We start from the raw sequence: 15,808 nt of genomic DNA, 5'->3' as shown, positions 1-15,808 counted from the left end.
CCTCCTAGGAATTAATGCGATGGTGTTGACCTAAAGCCCTCCTTGAACTGATGCAGCTCTCCTCCTTGCACAGCTATCGCGTTTTCTCACACCTTTTGCTTCTCCTCCCCTGTGGGCAGAAACGGTGCTGAGTTTTGTGGATGACATCATCTCTGGGGCCAAGTCGCCATGTGCTATGCCCTCGCAAGTTCCCGACAAGCAGGCCAGCACCATCTCTCTCATCATACGGTGCCTGGAGCCTGACACCATTTACATGTGAGTAACACACCTCTGTCTGGGCAGCCTGCTCTGGAAGTCACAGGCATTTGTTTGTTGTTTTTTTGGCAACTCCTTACTTCACCTTGTAAAAATGATTTTCTGAATTTGAGAGAGAGAGAGAGAGAGAGAGAGAGAGAGAGAGGCAGAGAGATTTTTCATCTGTGGGCTTACTCTCTGAAATATCTGCTTCAACCAAGCTGATCCTGACTCAAAGCAGGTGGCGAGAGACAAGAGACAATCTTATTATGTTATATATTTCTCTCTTATAAAAAGAAAACTAGAAGATGGGGTTATGAGTGATTTTACCATAAATAAATGGCAGATGTTTGAGGAGATAAATATGCTTCATTTCGACATCACACAGTATACACATGTGGCATTACACAGTACCTAGTAAATATATGTATCTTAAATGTTTGTTAAATCTTTGGGTTTTTTTTTCTTTAATTTAACAAAGAAATAAGTAAAAGGACACTGTGTGGAAGTAGTGGAATCAACGGAGTGCTGAGCCTACAAACCAAAGATCACTAAAGATTGCTGGCAACGTCCAGAAACTAGGAGAGAGGCATGGAGCAGATATTTAGAGCTGCTTAAGGACCAGACCTGCCAACACCTTGATCTGGGGCTTCCCCTGACCTGAGCCTGAATTACAGAAACAGAATTCCAGACTCTGAAATTTTATCCAGACGAGTATAACAGAGCACCTTCCCCAAAGCTTAGTCCCTGGAAAAAGACAACACAACCTTTATCTCTGAAGAAGTTTACAGCAGAATAGGGAGATGGAAAAACTGAAGCATATGCTGTAGGAGAAGAAAAAGAAAGAAAGGGGATGCTAAGTTCCAGTGAGAACAGGTGTCATCTGAACTGGGTTTTATGGAATTTCAGTACATGAAGCGGTACCAGCAGTGAGAGTGGGAAAATAAAGTGAAAGCCATTAAATCAGAGTAGATTATAAATTCTTTTCGGAGGAAAGGACTGGGATACCAAGAAGTTTGCTTTAGAAAGCTGGCTCCAGGGACATTGAAATCATTTGTAGAGGGTAGAATTGGTCAGCATTTTTTTTTTCAAAGAAGATACAGTGAAATATATATATATGGAACTTAAAACAAGCCTTTTTTTTTTTTTTTTGGTGAACTCTTCGTCCATTTTCTGTTTGGCCTGGGAACAGTTGTAAAATATTTGTGAAGCAGAGACATAGAAGATGCCAAAAGATGTGAGACAGTAACAGAATCTAATTCATGATGGAAAATCTGCTGCTCAAGCAGCATCCGTAGTGATGGAGTTCTGGGACCTCTCGACCCCATCAGCATGAAAAACATTTAACAGTTTATAGATGAGGTCATAAGAACAGAGGCAAGGCTTCCAGAATAAATCATTCCTGTTTCTTCAGTTAAGCGGTCACAAGATAAAAAGCTCTTGACAATTGGAGTGCCACTGACTGCAAGGTGCACTTGGAAGTACAGGGTGAATGCCTTCAATATAAGGAGGAACAGGACTAACCACGGGCCTTTAAGCATGGAAACAAAAGACACCAAGCCAAGCAACATACAGACAGAGGCGATGGTGCCAAGACCAACGGATGTCGTCGTCTCCGTGAGACTGGGCCGTGAACTTCGTCCAGTTTCTTGTTCCTGGGCCCTTTGTTCGGGAAAAAGGCGAGTTTTGCCTGAACAAGGATCTGGGAAAACAGACTGCAAGCTAATGTTTCAATGTCAGTGAAATTTATAACATAATAAGGACTAGGTAATTCCTGTCACCAGGTCACAGCTGTCGGTCAGGAATTTCAGTGCTCCAGTGAGCGAGAGTCTGGCACGACTGTGTTTTAGACCTGTCGACAAGAGCCCCTCTAAAGACCCTCCTCACTTTGCCCTGACTTGGCTACATTTCCTGATCAAAGACTTGAGGCCAGCCACTCCTTCCATCTTGCGCTTCTTGGTGGTCTTCTGGTAGTCCCCTCCTATGTGTTGAAGAACAAGGACTTGTGTCAAAGTTGATTGTTGGAAGAAGTCGGAAGCTGGACGTGAGGCTGCGGAGAGAGGACTGCGAACGTCCACTAGGTGGTGCTACAGATCACAGGAAGAGGACGATATGGGCGGGCCTGGGAGTATCCTTGTCTGTCTCCGCAAAGTTCATTTGGTAGGAAAAGCAACCAAAAGGAGGAGTTGAGACTACCTGGCCCCAAGCCTAGCTGAGCTTCTAACCAGCAAGTGACCATGGCAAGACCAAAATGGAAGTCTTCGTTTTAACAGGAGTGACTTCCTGTAATCATTATTGTTCTCCATTTAGAGTTGAGGACACCGAGTGACTTGTCCAGAACCGCCCTGCTGGTTTGGGGAGGTGCCAGCACACAGGAGCCAAGGGAGGCCTGTGTTTTGTTCACACAATGCATTTTACTCCTGGCTGTTCCAGGGTCTTACTCCATCACACTGCAGCCCAGAGCTGGCTCTTCGAGCTTTGTGGAGGCACAAGTACCTTTCAGCTGGCTGCTTTTGCCATCTTATGATTTGGCTCAGCTGCATTGAAGGATGCTCTTCTGAGACAGACCCATGCCCCCTGGATTAGCGGGATCTTAGAGTGTACCTGTTCCAACACCTTCATTTCACAGTAGGGAGGTGACCTGCCTGTCCTCCAGGTCATTGCCGCATATGTACCCAGAACAGCCACTGCCTTTCTGGGCATAATCAGCAAGCAGATTATTCAGCACAGGGCAATTATTGGACACTTATTGTTGTCCACCATGAAAGGGAGAGCAACAAGGGACTGGACGGACCATGCAGGTGTCTCTGCAAGGAAGCTTAGGGTTCCCCCATGCCCATCAGCATGTAGATCTTGTGGTGGGTGGCTGTTTAGTTAGGTGCTTAGGGCACATGTTAAGATGCTTAAATCCCACATCTAAGGGCATTTCCTTCTCAAGTGGAAAAATCATCATGTTATCAAATTAGCAAGCGCGTAAGTCTTAAAACTTTTTGTCAATTTTCCCATCAGAATAATGTGAGAATTTAAGCATAGACATTTTCTTTATCTGCAAGATCCTATAGAGTTTGGCTGGCGCTGTTCTGAAGACAGGACACAAAGCAGAACAAGCCAGAGAGGTGACACAGTGTGAGAATATCCCCAGCAGTGACATGGGGTTCGGAGACGTGGAGTTTGGGATGAGAATGTCGCAGGCTGTGAGGTGGGGTTTGGAGAGGTGGAGTTTGGAGATGCGGGGTTGGGGTGAGCACTGTCCCAGGCAGTGAGGTTGGGCATAGGATTAAGGATGAGAGTTCCCAGGCTCTGAGGTAGGTAGGCAGGCAGTGTTTCTCTGACAGCCTATTACTCGAACCTTGGGACCCTTCACATCCTGGTCCAGAGACGTGACTAGGAACCAAGACCCAGGACTGAATAATGGCAGGCACCAAGAAGCAGCAGCTGGAAGCAACGCATGGAAGCTATAAGCCCAGTGACTATAAACATTTGGCAGAGTCTTGTGCAACTCGTCAGAAAGTAAACCAGGCTGGAGCCACGGTCTGCGCTTTCAAGGTCGTGCTCAGAGCACTGGAGGGCAGGCAGGAATCCAACGTAGAGGCAGACTCATCCTGGTGGAGTCAGGTGGCAGCTGGGCCTCGGCAGTGACCCAGACAGGAGCTCAGATGCAGCTCAGAACAGTCAGGAAGGACAGGTGCTAAACCAGTAGCGAGAGCCCAGCTATGAGAAGTGGGCAGAAGATCGGGGCCCACACTGCAGACTGGCCACCGTCTGCTGAGAGCCAATGAGCAGGATGGTGTTTTTTCCTGTTGAATAGATTATGTATTCCTTGGCAGAATCATGGAGTGATTTTCATTTCTTTTCTTTTTCACCATCAACCTTTTCAGGTCCAGTGTATAGTTTTTGGTGGGCTACTCTGATGTGGTACCTCACTCTTCCTTTCCCCATTGAACCCTATCAGGAGGGAAGAAAATCTGTGTTTGTGGATAGATTCAGACTCTTGTGGCAGGAAAGGGACAAGACAGGCAGTGTTCGTGTTGTTCCTCGAACCAAGGGGCGCTGGGCAGACACCAGGGCTCGTGGGATGGCAATGACCAAACTCCCTGTACGGAGTAAAGCCATCGCCAGGTAGTCATCCTCTTCCAGGCAGGGCAGTTAGAACTGCATCTTGACAGCACCGAGAGACCATGACTTTACCTCTGCAGATCTTGGGTTGTGGTGGGTGGGTAGCACTCTGTCGAATAGCCAGGGCTGAGCGTGGACAATGCGGTGCCCAGCCACACACAGCCCAGAGCCTCTGCAGGCTGTCTGTTTGGCTTCTGGCTGTAGGGAAGGGAGGCGGTCCTTAGACCTTTGGATAAAGGCGTTGGGTAGCTGCAGAAGAGACAGGAGAGAACTAAGACGATGCATGCCACCAGTCATCTTTGCTGCAAACATTTCTGTACATCATTTTCTTGTGTCATTTTCACAATGGCTTCTAAGGAGCCTTGCCGTCATCTCTGTTGTACAGAGAAGGGGATGTGAGGCTCACACCAAGTTTCTTAAGGTTTTGTCCCTCAGAATGGTGTTTGGCCAAGCCTAGCTGGTGTCAGAACCACCAGGAAAGCTCAGTAAATAACAGGATTCAGGTCTTTATCTGTAGGGTTTCTGACTCAGGAGGTTCTGGTGGGACCTGTAAGTTTTTTCTCTGCTCCCTTGTGCAGGTGATGTTGAGGCTGCTGGTCTGGGGACCTGGTGCTCTGCACCATGACGCTTTATTTCAGCTGTTACGTCCAAAGCAGTAGATGGCAGCCCAAGACCCACCAGGATGTGGTGAGAGATTTCAGGTCACAGCTTTCTGATTGAGTGATGGCCAGGTCTGGGCTTCAGGGTGGGAAAAGCAGCCAGGGCCAGGAGCTGTGCATCCAGGCAAGGCCATTTTCAGCCAAGACCCAGAGGCCCAGTCGTCAGCCATATTCCTTCTGGTAATGCTGTTCTCCCATCTCCCCGCCAGGTTCACGCTATGGGGAGTGGACAACACAGGCCGGCGCTCCAGGCCCAGTGATGTGATTGTCAAAACCCCTTGCCCGGTGGTGGATGACATCAAAGCGCAAGGTAAGAGACGCTGAAGCTGGCTCAGTCTGCACAGACACCGTGGAGACTCTGCTTACCATGCAGAAGGAGGGAGCAAAGTGCTCACACATGATCGCCTGAGCTGCAGGGACAAGGAGAGCCAACACTGTCTCTTGAGACGCACTGGGAAGCCCCTCTCTCTGGCAGAAGTCTCTGATGCGCATGTTCATTCCACCTGGTCTATGTCAGGAAGCTGTGGGAAGCCCTAACAAAGTCCCTGAGCGTGTGTGTGGTCACGGGATGGAATACCTGTGACCTTGCCCTCAGGCAGCCATGGAACTGCTTACTCTCTCCATAGGTACATCTCAAAGATGACTTGCAAGGCTACGGGTTTGGAGCTAATTGCTTTTGTCATTCTCTCCCTAGCAAAGTTGCATCAGCATCTGTGGTTCTGTATTTTGAAGTTTTTTGGTAAACAAGTGCTCCCCTTTGATCCAACCCCTGCCGCATCAGGCTTCAGTGAACAGGAAGTCTCCATCAACACTCACAGCATGGGAAGCTCACTCATCTCTCAGCCCCTCATGTTTCCGGGCTGTTTTTTTTTTTATATATATTGTATCAACATTGCTTTTTAATTTCATTTTATGACAGTTTCGTTGGCTCTGGGATTCCCCCAACCCCTCTGTTTTTGATGTCATCTGCTCTAAGCTTTTCTCATCTCCATCCACAACCAGAAACTTTCCATCCTAGCCATCACTTTTCAGGACTCCAGGAGCAGTTAATAAATATGATCAATTGTCAATATCCGTGCCATATCATTGAACTCGTAATGTTTGTGTAGTAAGAGAGAGAGATCTTGACTCACATTGGGTGTTTGGATTGTTCAGACTTCGATAAGGGATACATTGTGGCTGAATGATTCAATGACATCCCTCCAATCACCTAATTTTGATTAAGATCAGTTTTGTAACACTACACGACTCCTAAATAGAGTCATAGCATGTTAAGAACATGGCTGTTTCAAGATCCTAACAAGGACTCTTAAAGGTCATTCATGCATTGTCTTTGTTCTTGTGGCTAAAATCTTCTACAAGCCTACTTGGAGTTGGATGGCATGGCTCCGGACACTCCTCTGACCAGTCTCTTTGTTACAGCCTCACTGTTTTCCTTCTTCTTGTTCCCTCCAACATCATCCTCACTACCACAGGCTCCTTACACGTGTTGATCCCATTACTTCTAATACTATTCTCCCTCACCCCTTTCAACCGATGAGCTACTTGCCCACTACATATCTCAGAACAAGTATTCCTTCCTGGAGAACACCTGTCACTGTTTATATAACGATGTGTTTGATGTCTATCTACTTCACTCTCCTACATATTGAGCTCTATGGGAACAGAACCCTGGTCTCTTTATCCCCACTATCGTTTCCCTACTCCTAGAAAGAAGCATAGTTAGCTGATTGGCTATGGAAGAATTTGGTTTCTGTAATCACTCAGGTTGAAATTCCTGCTTCACTATTAAATGCTTGACCTTGAATTGTATATTTTACCCCATGCCTTAGTTTGCTTATCTGTAAAACCAACTGGAGGGAAATAATAGTATCTGAGCTAATAAAGTTTTAGAAAAAACAAATGAGTTAATTTAAACTAGATGGAAAAAGATAACTTGGGTCATAGTAAATAACCAGTGACTACGAGCTGTCATTGCTAATAGAAGTTATCTAGTAAGCCTGTGTTCTCCCAGGAACTCAAGAAGTACTTACCGCATGAACAGACTGTTGGGAAAATTGGAGAGTCAGCATAGAGTAAGTGAGCTGACTGAAGATTACAAAGCTGCTCACAGTTCCAGCACTCGGACTTAGTAGCTGATCCTGACTCCCCTCTGCTTACCACGTCACCATCGGATACTCAGAGGGTTATTATTCTGGAGACTGAAAATCTTCCATTTGTTTTTGAATATTGAGGAAAAACAAAAGGCTTATGTTTTTTTTAAAAAAAAAAAAAAAAGTCAAAGTAGGTAACAAAAGCCCTCTAGTGTCTCTTCAGGGTTACAGTAGCCTGAACACTGATAAACTTCCCTCTAGAAAGCAGAGCTGGCTCACAGGCTGTGGCTTTTGAAAGCCTCTGCATCTCCTTGCTGAGAGAAGCAGAGCCCAAATTGAATACCTGCTGATAAGAGGTTGTCTGACAAGCATGGGCAGTGTCTTTACTCCATTTTCCAGTGATTTCTTACTGTAAGCCAGAGATAAAGAGAGGGTGAGAAGTTGCCTCCCTGCGTCTGCTGTGGAGGTTTTGCTGGTGTCCCTGGAGGCTGTTGTACCACCTTGGAGTTACTTGCTGAGTTGGTACAAGCTGGTACAACAACAGGGAGATACTTATAAGTGGAAGGGAGACAGTGTGAAGCTGTCTGCTAGGATGGATTGACAGACAACAGCTTTGGAAGAAAGAATGGCCACTGTCAGGACATTTGCCAGGAATGTGTCGCTGCCAGCTTTCTCCATGGTGCCAGTCTAGTCCTAAAAAGTGTGTCCAAATGTGCTCTACCTGCTTGTACCATCTGACAAGGACTTCTTGAGCACCCAGTGGACCAGCTGGAGTGCAAAAGCCAGCCTGTTGCAGAGAGAATGAAGTCAGGCTGCCAGGTCCTTGTGTACTCCAGCTAGCAAGAAGGCTGCTCAGGGCACATCTGGAGACTAATGAGCCCAACTAATTGAGGGTATCCTTGCAAATTAATACACTTCTTGCAGTTCTACCAAAATAACCATATGCTTGTCTCCCTCAAACCCAGATGGTGATCATAAATATAATTTAGTTGGATATGAGCTTAAATCTAATAACAAATGGGAATTATCTTTCAAGTGACCCAAAGCATGACTTCAGTTTGTAATAATTAAGCTGGAAGCAACTCTATCTTAAACTAGTTACTTTCTACAAAGCATGACACTGAAGACCTTGTGTAACTGAGTTTGTATCAGTGTTTTCCTAAAATCAGCCTTGTCCTTGCATAAGGTGGAGGCTTATGTCCATAATGAGATCAACCATCATGCTTGGTCTCTAGATTGAGAGTTGAGTCTTCCAAGAGTTTTTCATAAATCTTCACTAAGCAGAAGCAAATTCTCAGCTACTACTCCCACATCATCTGTGTTCCCACCCTGATCCCAAACACAGCTGGACATCCATTCCTTTATTTTGTCTTGCCATCATTTATTTGGCCGTAGTAGTAGGTGCTGAAGAAATAATTAGATTTAGATTGTTTTCCCAATGATGCAAGTATAATCATATTTCACGAAATTTATCCACTCATTCAACAAAATGTTAAGCCATTCCTAAATACATATACTAAATACTAGGAGCAAAACTCTGCTTCCTGGAGTTAATGTTTTGGCAAAGATGAGTGACAACATCAGAAAAACAGCAAAATATATAGAATTTCAGATGATGATATGGAGATAATGAAGGACACTGGATGAGAAGTAGAGGGGGTAGAATTTTAGCTGGATGATTTGGGAAGAAGGCAAAGGACAAAGCCACAATGGTCCCTGAATCAAGATCATTACTGATGGAAGAGCAACAATGCAAAGTTTGAAGAAAGGTAGGGGAGAAGCCCAGAAGCTCCTACCATTGGGTCTGATGGTCTGTGGGGCATGAGGATTGGACTTCCTGAAGAACTTTGAGTAGAAGAGTAGTTTGTTGAGACTCAGTATTTTGTAAATCATCCTGAGTGCTATGTGGAATGGAGTAAGATCAACTATGGAATTTGTGGAGTGGGCAAGTAAGGAGGTGATGGAAATTCAGAGGAGAAATAGAATACGATTTTCAATTAGGATAGTAGTGGTAGAGGTAGTAAGAGGCAGCATAAATTTAAATTGTTTTGAGGACAGAATGAAAAAGATTGGCCAGTGCACGGAATGTGGGCATAAGAGAAAGAAGTCCTATGGTGAAGTTTCTGTGGAGAGAGACAGGTACAGAATACTGAGGAAATATAGGGCATTTCTGATTCCATTGCTTTTAGTTTTACTCCAGGAGTCCGCAGCAGCCGTGGGAGGCAGAAAACGGGTGGAAGAGAAAGCAAGCTGTTGGAGAACACTAGTTGTGAGGTCTGTGAAGCAGATCAGGTAGAGAAGGCATGCATGCAGAGCGGATACGTGCCCTGAGTGAACAGAGGAACCGAAGCACTCACGTACCCATCGTTGCATAGTGGGAGGAAGTAGAGAAGCCGTGCAAGGAACTTGTATTCATTGTCTGTGATACTGAAATTTTCTAGCTCAAAAGTGGAACAGTTCTTAGGAGTGATGATTGACTGTGCTGTTTGGAGGTCTTTAGACTTAGATGTCTTGACTTGCAAAGTCACCTACAAAGGAATTGAGAAATGGAGAAGGTGATCAGAAGCCATATTCTTCAGTAAATGTAGACATGTGGTCAGGAAATGAATAGAAGAGGCATGTCGGATAGTTCTTCAGACACTATAATACAATACAACTTCTCAATGGAGACGGCAGGAGCCAGAACTAGTCAGGACCTAAGGCAGATCTTCTGAACATAGTATCATGGTGTGGACAGTTGTGTTCTGTGAATGGCAGATATGCCGATAACCACTTGTGTGTCCACACCAGCTCCCAAAAGTAGGCCCAGCACGATGGAAGTGGGCAGGTAAGTGCATGCTCACTCTCACCTGCTCGTTGTGCTTGCTCTCAGGACTGGCCTTGGAAGAGGGGCCACCGCATGCTCCCCCATCTCAAAAAAAAAAAAAAAAAACCCAAACCCTATCCTGGCCAGTCCTTGACCTACAAATTGCACGTACACATCTGGCCACTGCCTGGGTTCACTAGTCTCTCTGCCACAGAAAGGTGTCCAGCTTGGCCTGGGAGAGAGGGTTCAGAGGTCTCACTCCCACTTCTGCTTAGTCTTGGCCTTGGGTTTGACAGGCAATGGGTGGATCATGGCCATGTCAGTAGGTTGCATGGATTTTGTCCGCCCTCCAAGCCCATCAAATCCTGTTCTTACCGCATCTGTGCTTCGGCAGGACTCTGTCTTGGCTCTCTTGGGCTGTCTGTGGCTCAGCACAGAGGGAAGATGCCAGCCAGTTCCTCATCTAGCTCTCCTGCACAACGCTGGCCTCCCAACAAGAGCTGGGGTTCCTGCTTGGAGCCTTTGGCTACCTTCTTGGAGACATCTTGAACAGGAGAGTGTGCCTTCTCCATGCAGAGCTCCTTGGAGTGGCCATGTAGGAGCTGGAGGGCCAGGCTGGGGGAGTATCCACACCAAATATAGCAATATCATCCCCAAAGGATGGTCGGAGGAGCTTGAGGTTCACCATCTCCACAGGGGCTGGATTTTCTAAAACCAGGAGATTGACAGTCTCACTGGCCACTGGTGGCAGATTCAAGGTTTCCTGCAGCACTGTTAACTTCTTTCTGAGCCTCATGATTTCCTTGTCAGCAGTCTGTAAGACCTTCTGAGCAGACCGCAGATCTAGCTTAGTCTGATCCGACTCAGAGTTGACCATTTGCAACTTGATTCTAGAGGAGATCAAGTCCTTTCTCAGCTTGTCAGCCAGCTCCCCCGAGGCCTTCCGTGTCTTTTTTAGATTCTCATACTCTTTCTTGAGGGATACACAGTACACAGTCAGCTGCTTCACCGCCTGCTGTCCCACACCCATGTTTCCAATCATTTCCTCCACCTCGGGCTGCTGGCTGTGAAGTAGAAGCTCAATCTGCTCCATGGGCTTCATCTTGCTCCTGAGTCAACCGGCCTCCTCGTGTGCTTGCTTGGTCTCATCCTGCTGTTGTTCCAGGCACTTCATCTGCTTCTTGAGAGTGGAACACAGCATCTCAGCCTTGCCTAAGGCCTTCTGTAGAGATTTCACAGTGGTATTGTGCTCTTCCAGCGAGTCTCGCAGGGCATCAATGATAGCCTGGCTGTCTGTTTCTGAGAAAACTGGGCTCTGATACTGTCCAGCTCATTCTTTCAGAATTCTGGATCCAAAATGCTCTCATCCTCCTGGGCAAGGTCAAAGAAGAGCTTGTTGATAATGGTTCTTTTGCCAACCTGGGTTCGGCACTGTGGGCAAGTCCGACTTGGTGCTGTCTCAAACCACTGATTCAGGAAATGCAGGTGGAAGGTGTGGCCACAGTGGATGGCAGCCACGTCTCGAGAGATAGTACACAACACACGGATAGGCATGACGGTTAGACCCCACAGTCCCGGGAGCCAAGGAAACGGCCACCAGTGTCATCACCAGGGCTGGAGACCTGGGCCGTTGTTTCCCTTCCTAGAAGCAAGAACTTGCCAGCACCAGTGTGGGAGTGGCATAGGCAGCTCAGTGATACAATTGGTTTGATCAAAAGGGTGTTTCCTCCCTGGGCCCCTCTTCTCTCAGTAAACACTCGGACTCCCAGTGTAAAGAACCCAGCTCTCAGGATAGCCTTTCTGCTCCTTAATGACTCGACCAGAAGTGAGAGATTTTCTGCACATCTATTGTGACTCCTCACTTAGCACCTACGGTTGTCCCACTGTGATGCCTTCCACTAGAAACAGTAGTCCCAGATTTACTGCCCCTAAGACTCTGCCTCCTCTACCCAAAACTCATTGCCTGTCACCAACTCGAACATTGACTCAAGGTAGCACTGGCAGGCATATTGTTATACCTCAACTCCATTTCACACTGGTTATGTAACGTTAAGGTGATCACCTGCCCCCCGTCCTTTGCATCTTCTCATTTACATTAACAGGGATGTTCATAATGCATTCCACTGATTATGTAAGCATTAGAACTCACATACACAAAATTCTTGTCAATAACATGTCATAATGAATAACAGGGTATCATGGGTCTTTATTGTCTAAGTCACCATTGTCTTTGTCTCTTGATCCCATATCACAACCTGAAAATCTAAGCGGGTTTCTGAACCAAGGTTCTGTTTCACACAGCTGCCTGTGTTGACCATAAGTCTGACTGCCAAAGGACTGGTGTGAGATCATGGGACATCATTCCACAAAGCAGATTCTGATTGCTCCCAAGCTTAGGAGCATTTGGCTAGCATTTCTTGGTCCACCACTTGTCTGGTTTTGTGCTAGTCCCTTGTGCAAGTCATGGAATCTGACTCCCACCTCATAAGCAATGGGCAAGTTAGAAAAGCAAATACATTATAATAACATTTGGGTGGAGTAGCAGTAGAAATTTTATTCATTAGAGCCAAGGAATCTCCTGGATGTCCTATTATTACAAGCATCTCTGAATTCACTTGGAATTGTGACAGGAATTTAGATTGTCATGTCTTTGAGCCAACAGAGGGTAAGGTTGTCTGAACCATGGACTTCAGAACCAGTAGAATGAAAGTGTTTCTGTCACCAGTGAATGAAAGCCAGCTCATTGCTCACCAGATCCCAGCTGCCTGCTGGAGGGAATGAAAATACATCTCTCCGACAGATTTTTTTTTTAAGTTAACTTATTATTCTGTGATACAGTTCCACAGGCTCTGGTCTTTCCCTTTATCCCTTCCCAAATCCCTGTGTCCTGCCACCAATTTTCCCCATGTCATTACAATAGTATGTTCCTTCACAATGAGTCTTACTCCATCATTCTGCTATTTAAGTGTATCCTGACATTGTAAGTGTGAACAATGGCAGAGTCTAACATCCTATCATCAAAGTACATTCAACAGTTTCAGTGGGAGTCCATCTTTGATTTGGAAGTAGAGATGCACACTGCATTGTATCTTCACATCTGTATGTGATAGTCTCTGCTGCACAGTTTACCATAAACCCCCCCCCCAAATGAAAAGCTATAAAACAAAATCAGCAACAGAGAAAAAAACAGAAAATTTACAACATGAATTTAATTAACACACTATTGGATCACTTATATATTGCTAAACAAATGAAAACAAAATCAAGACAAATTTAATGAGAAAATGTTTAATGATGAAATCCTATGTGCTCTATAGGAAAAATTGCCAAGATCATACAAAAATCATCTCCACTTTGCCAAAAGTGTTTTGACATAAATTTTTTTTTTACACCAGAATAAATTTAAACAGGTATTTTATTTTTGAATACATCTCTTTGGTGATCTGCTTACTTACTTGAAATACAGGGAGACTGAGAGAGGAAGATAGATGGAAAGAGAGATCTTTGATCCACTACTAACTCCTCAGAATGACTGCACTGTTTGGGGTTGGGTCAGCCAGGAGCTCCAAGTGGGCTTTGCCTGTGTGTGAAAGGGACCCAAGGACTTGAGTCATCATTTGCTGCCTCTCAGTTTGCGCATTAGCAGGGAGCTGCATCAGAAGTGGAGGCCAGACTCAGTTGTAGTCACTTTGATGCAGATTACAGACATCCCGTTTCAGGCCGTGGCGTCCACCTTTGCTGCAACCTTCTTGAAGTAACCTCTTGTATGTTTTACCTGTTTGCCTTTCTTTCCGCCTAAGAAATAGCTGACAAAATCTACAACCTCTTCAATGGCTACACAAGTGGGAAGGAGCAGCAGACGGCCTACAACACCCTTCTGGACCTGGGATCCCCCACCTTACACCGAGTTCTCTACCACTATAACCAGCACTACGAAAGCTTTGGGGAATTCACCTGGCGGTGTGAGGATGAGCTAGGCCCCAGGTAATTTATGAAGCATGACGTCTCATTGGAAGCTCCTTTGGAATTCCATGTTTCTGACACTGTAATACTGCATTTGTAAAGTTGCACCAATTTCCAGTTGAGCAGAGATGCTTAGAGTGAGTGATTCCACAACTTTTAGAGGGTTCAGATCACTTTTGGATAGCTTTATTTAAGTGACCATGAATACATTTCTGAACTCTCTCTCTCTCTATATATATATATATTTTTTTTTTCTTGACTTGTTTTACCTCCATCCTGCTTTATCATATTGACATGTTCTAAATGCTGAAGTTATAGGCACCAAAAGCTTGGTCTTATGAGAGAAAATGGTATTTTGGTGAAGAGGTTATCCAAACATATTTCATATGGACTTTACATTTGCTGTGAAAATTATACAGACTGATTTTCAGTTAAATTTCATAGTCTTTGAAAAGGCAACATGTGTGTATCTAAATACCCAGCTTAAGAGATGCCTGGGCCAAAGCTACAAAGCCATATACTGACCAGCTCCTGACCCCACGGTCACTGCTTCCCAAGACTCAGTGCTCACCAATTTGAGGTTCTTGGGCCCAAATAGACATCTTTGAAAGTTAAGAAGTAAGGGATGATATCTCCTTTTCTCCCCCACACATTTAGAGAATAGACTTTCTTAAAAATACTGACATCGGACCCAGTGTGATGGCTTAGCGACTTAAGTCCTCACCTTGAAAGCGCTGGGATTCCATGTCATGTCCGACCCACCTGGGTGAAGACTCAACCTCAGTGAACTTGCTGTTCTCTGAAATGATGACAGACTTCCCAAAAGGACCAAGGCACGGAACACTTTCCCTCTTTTGTGTTACTTTCAAAGCATGAAAGAGAGCTTATCTTCCTTAAGGAAAACAATTTTGATTTTGTATAACGGCGGGCAGGATCTTTCTGCACTCAAAAAGATTATTTCCTGATATTTGTAAAGCATTGCGGTCCTGAACTAAACCAATAGCAGTATCGTGGATCAGAGGAAAATATGTAAGGGACACGTAATTTGGCTTTCTTCGTTTTGGTGTAAAATAGATGTACATTAAGAGATGCCCCTTTCCTACAAAGCTTAGTCTTACTGTTACATCTCTCATGCCCTCTCTCCACCCCTCCGCTTCTCTGCACTCCCTCGCTGTCTCTCTGTTCCTTTCTGTCTTTCTTCTTTCTCTGTTTTCTTCTGATACTTCTGACACAGTGTGCCTATACAGTTGTTTCTTAGCGAACTGGCATGCTACCGTTAAAAATAATATGGAACAAAATCGTGTATATCATTCTGATTTCTAAGGGTGTTTGGACTCCTTTCAAGTTTCTCTTTTGTGACTCAAGAGTAAAATCGGTTAACTAAGACAGTGAGCGAGGGGCCCGGGGAGGGAAGAATTATGAATGTTCATATGAAGTGTAGCCCAGTGTTGACTCCACAGTTCTCTCTCCAAGCCCTCCTCCCAGGGGCCCTTTGCTGTGCAATACTGGCCTCTCACAACTGCGTAGAAGAAGACAGCATGTAGATTCATGAGCTTGGGAAAAATAAAATCTTGTACTTTGTGTCCTGGATCTCAGAGAGAACCACAGGAAAGAAAAAGGCCCCTGCCTTGAGCAACGTCAGTCCAGTTTAGGGTGAGCTGCGGGAGTGAATGAAAAAGGATTTGTGGGTTTGTATTTCCAATGAGCAGACTGAAAGGATTCCCTGGGTTCGGTTAAACCCACTTTCCTTGGAACTGGTGGAGGCCTCCACATTGAGGTGACGGTTGAAAAGAACATTAGTTTTACTGTTGCTAAGAAGGGCAACCACAGACTTTGAGATGGTTAAGGGCAGGCCCACATTAATTTTTTTTTTTTTTTTGAGTGAGCAATGAAGACAGCAACAAAGACTCTAAGGGTTAATTAAATTCTCCCTTTTG

General features: G+C 45.2%; 1 protein-coding gene and 1 pseudogene across 3 annotated transcripts in view; one reads left to right on the top strand and one right to left on the bottom strand.

The window, feature by feature from the left end:
• Positions 1 to 15,808, top strand: part of ASTN1 (astrotactin 1) — a 295,645-nt gene that overhangs the window by 272,819 nt on the left and 7,018 nt on the right. For 2 of the 3 annotated variants that reach the window (XM_040984223.1, XM_040984222.1), the window contains exons 20-22: positions 120 to 255; positions 5,219 to 5,319; positions 13,709 to 13,892. In XM_040984223.1, the coding sequence (XP_040840157.1) occupies positions 120 to 255; positions 5,219 to 5,319; positions 13,709 to 13,892 (421 nt within the window). Of the gene's footprint in view, positions 1 to 119; positions 256 to 5,218; positions 5,320 to 13,708; positions 13,905 to 15,808 lie in introns of all 3 variants that reach the window. The other variant, XM_040984224.1, reaches the window with a different exon arrangement.
• On the bottom strand, positions 10,105 to 11,462 carry LOC121159222 (annotated as a pseudogene).

Source organism: Ochotona curzoniae, unplaced genomic scaffold (assembly GCF_017591425.1).
Source record: "Ochotona curzoniae isolate NIBS_2020 unplaced genomic scaffold, NIBS_Ocur_1.0 contig_4105, whole genome shotgun sequence".
In the NCBI taxonomy this organism is placed as follows: domain Eukaryota; kingdom Metazoa; phylum Chordata; class Mammalia; order Lagomorpha; family Ochotonidae; genus Ochotona; species Ochotona curzoniae.
Note: the sequence above shows the minus strand (reverse complement) of the source record. Positions and strands in the feature narration are given on the sequence as shown.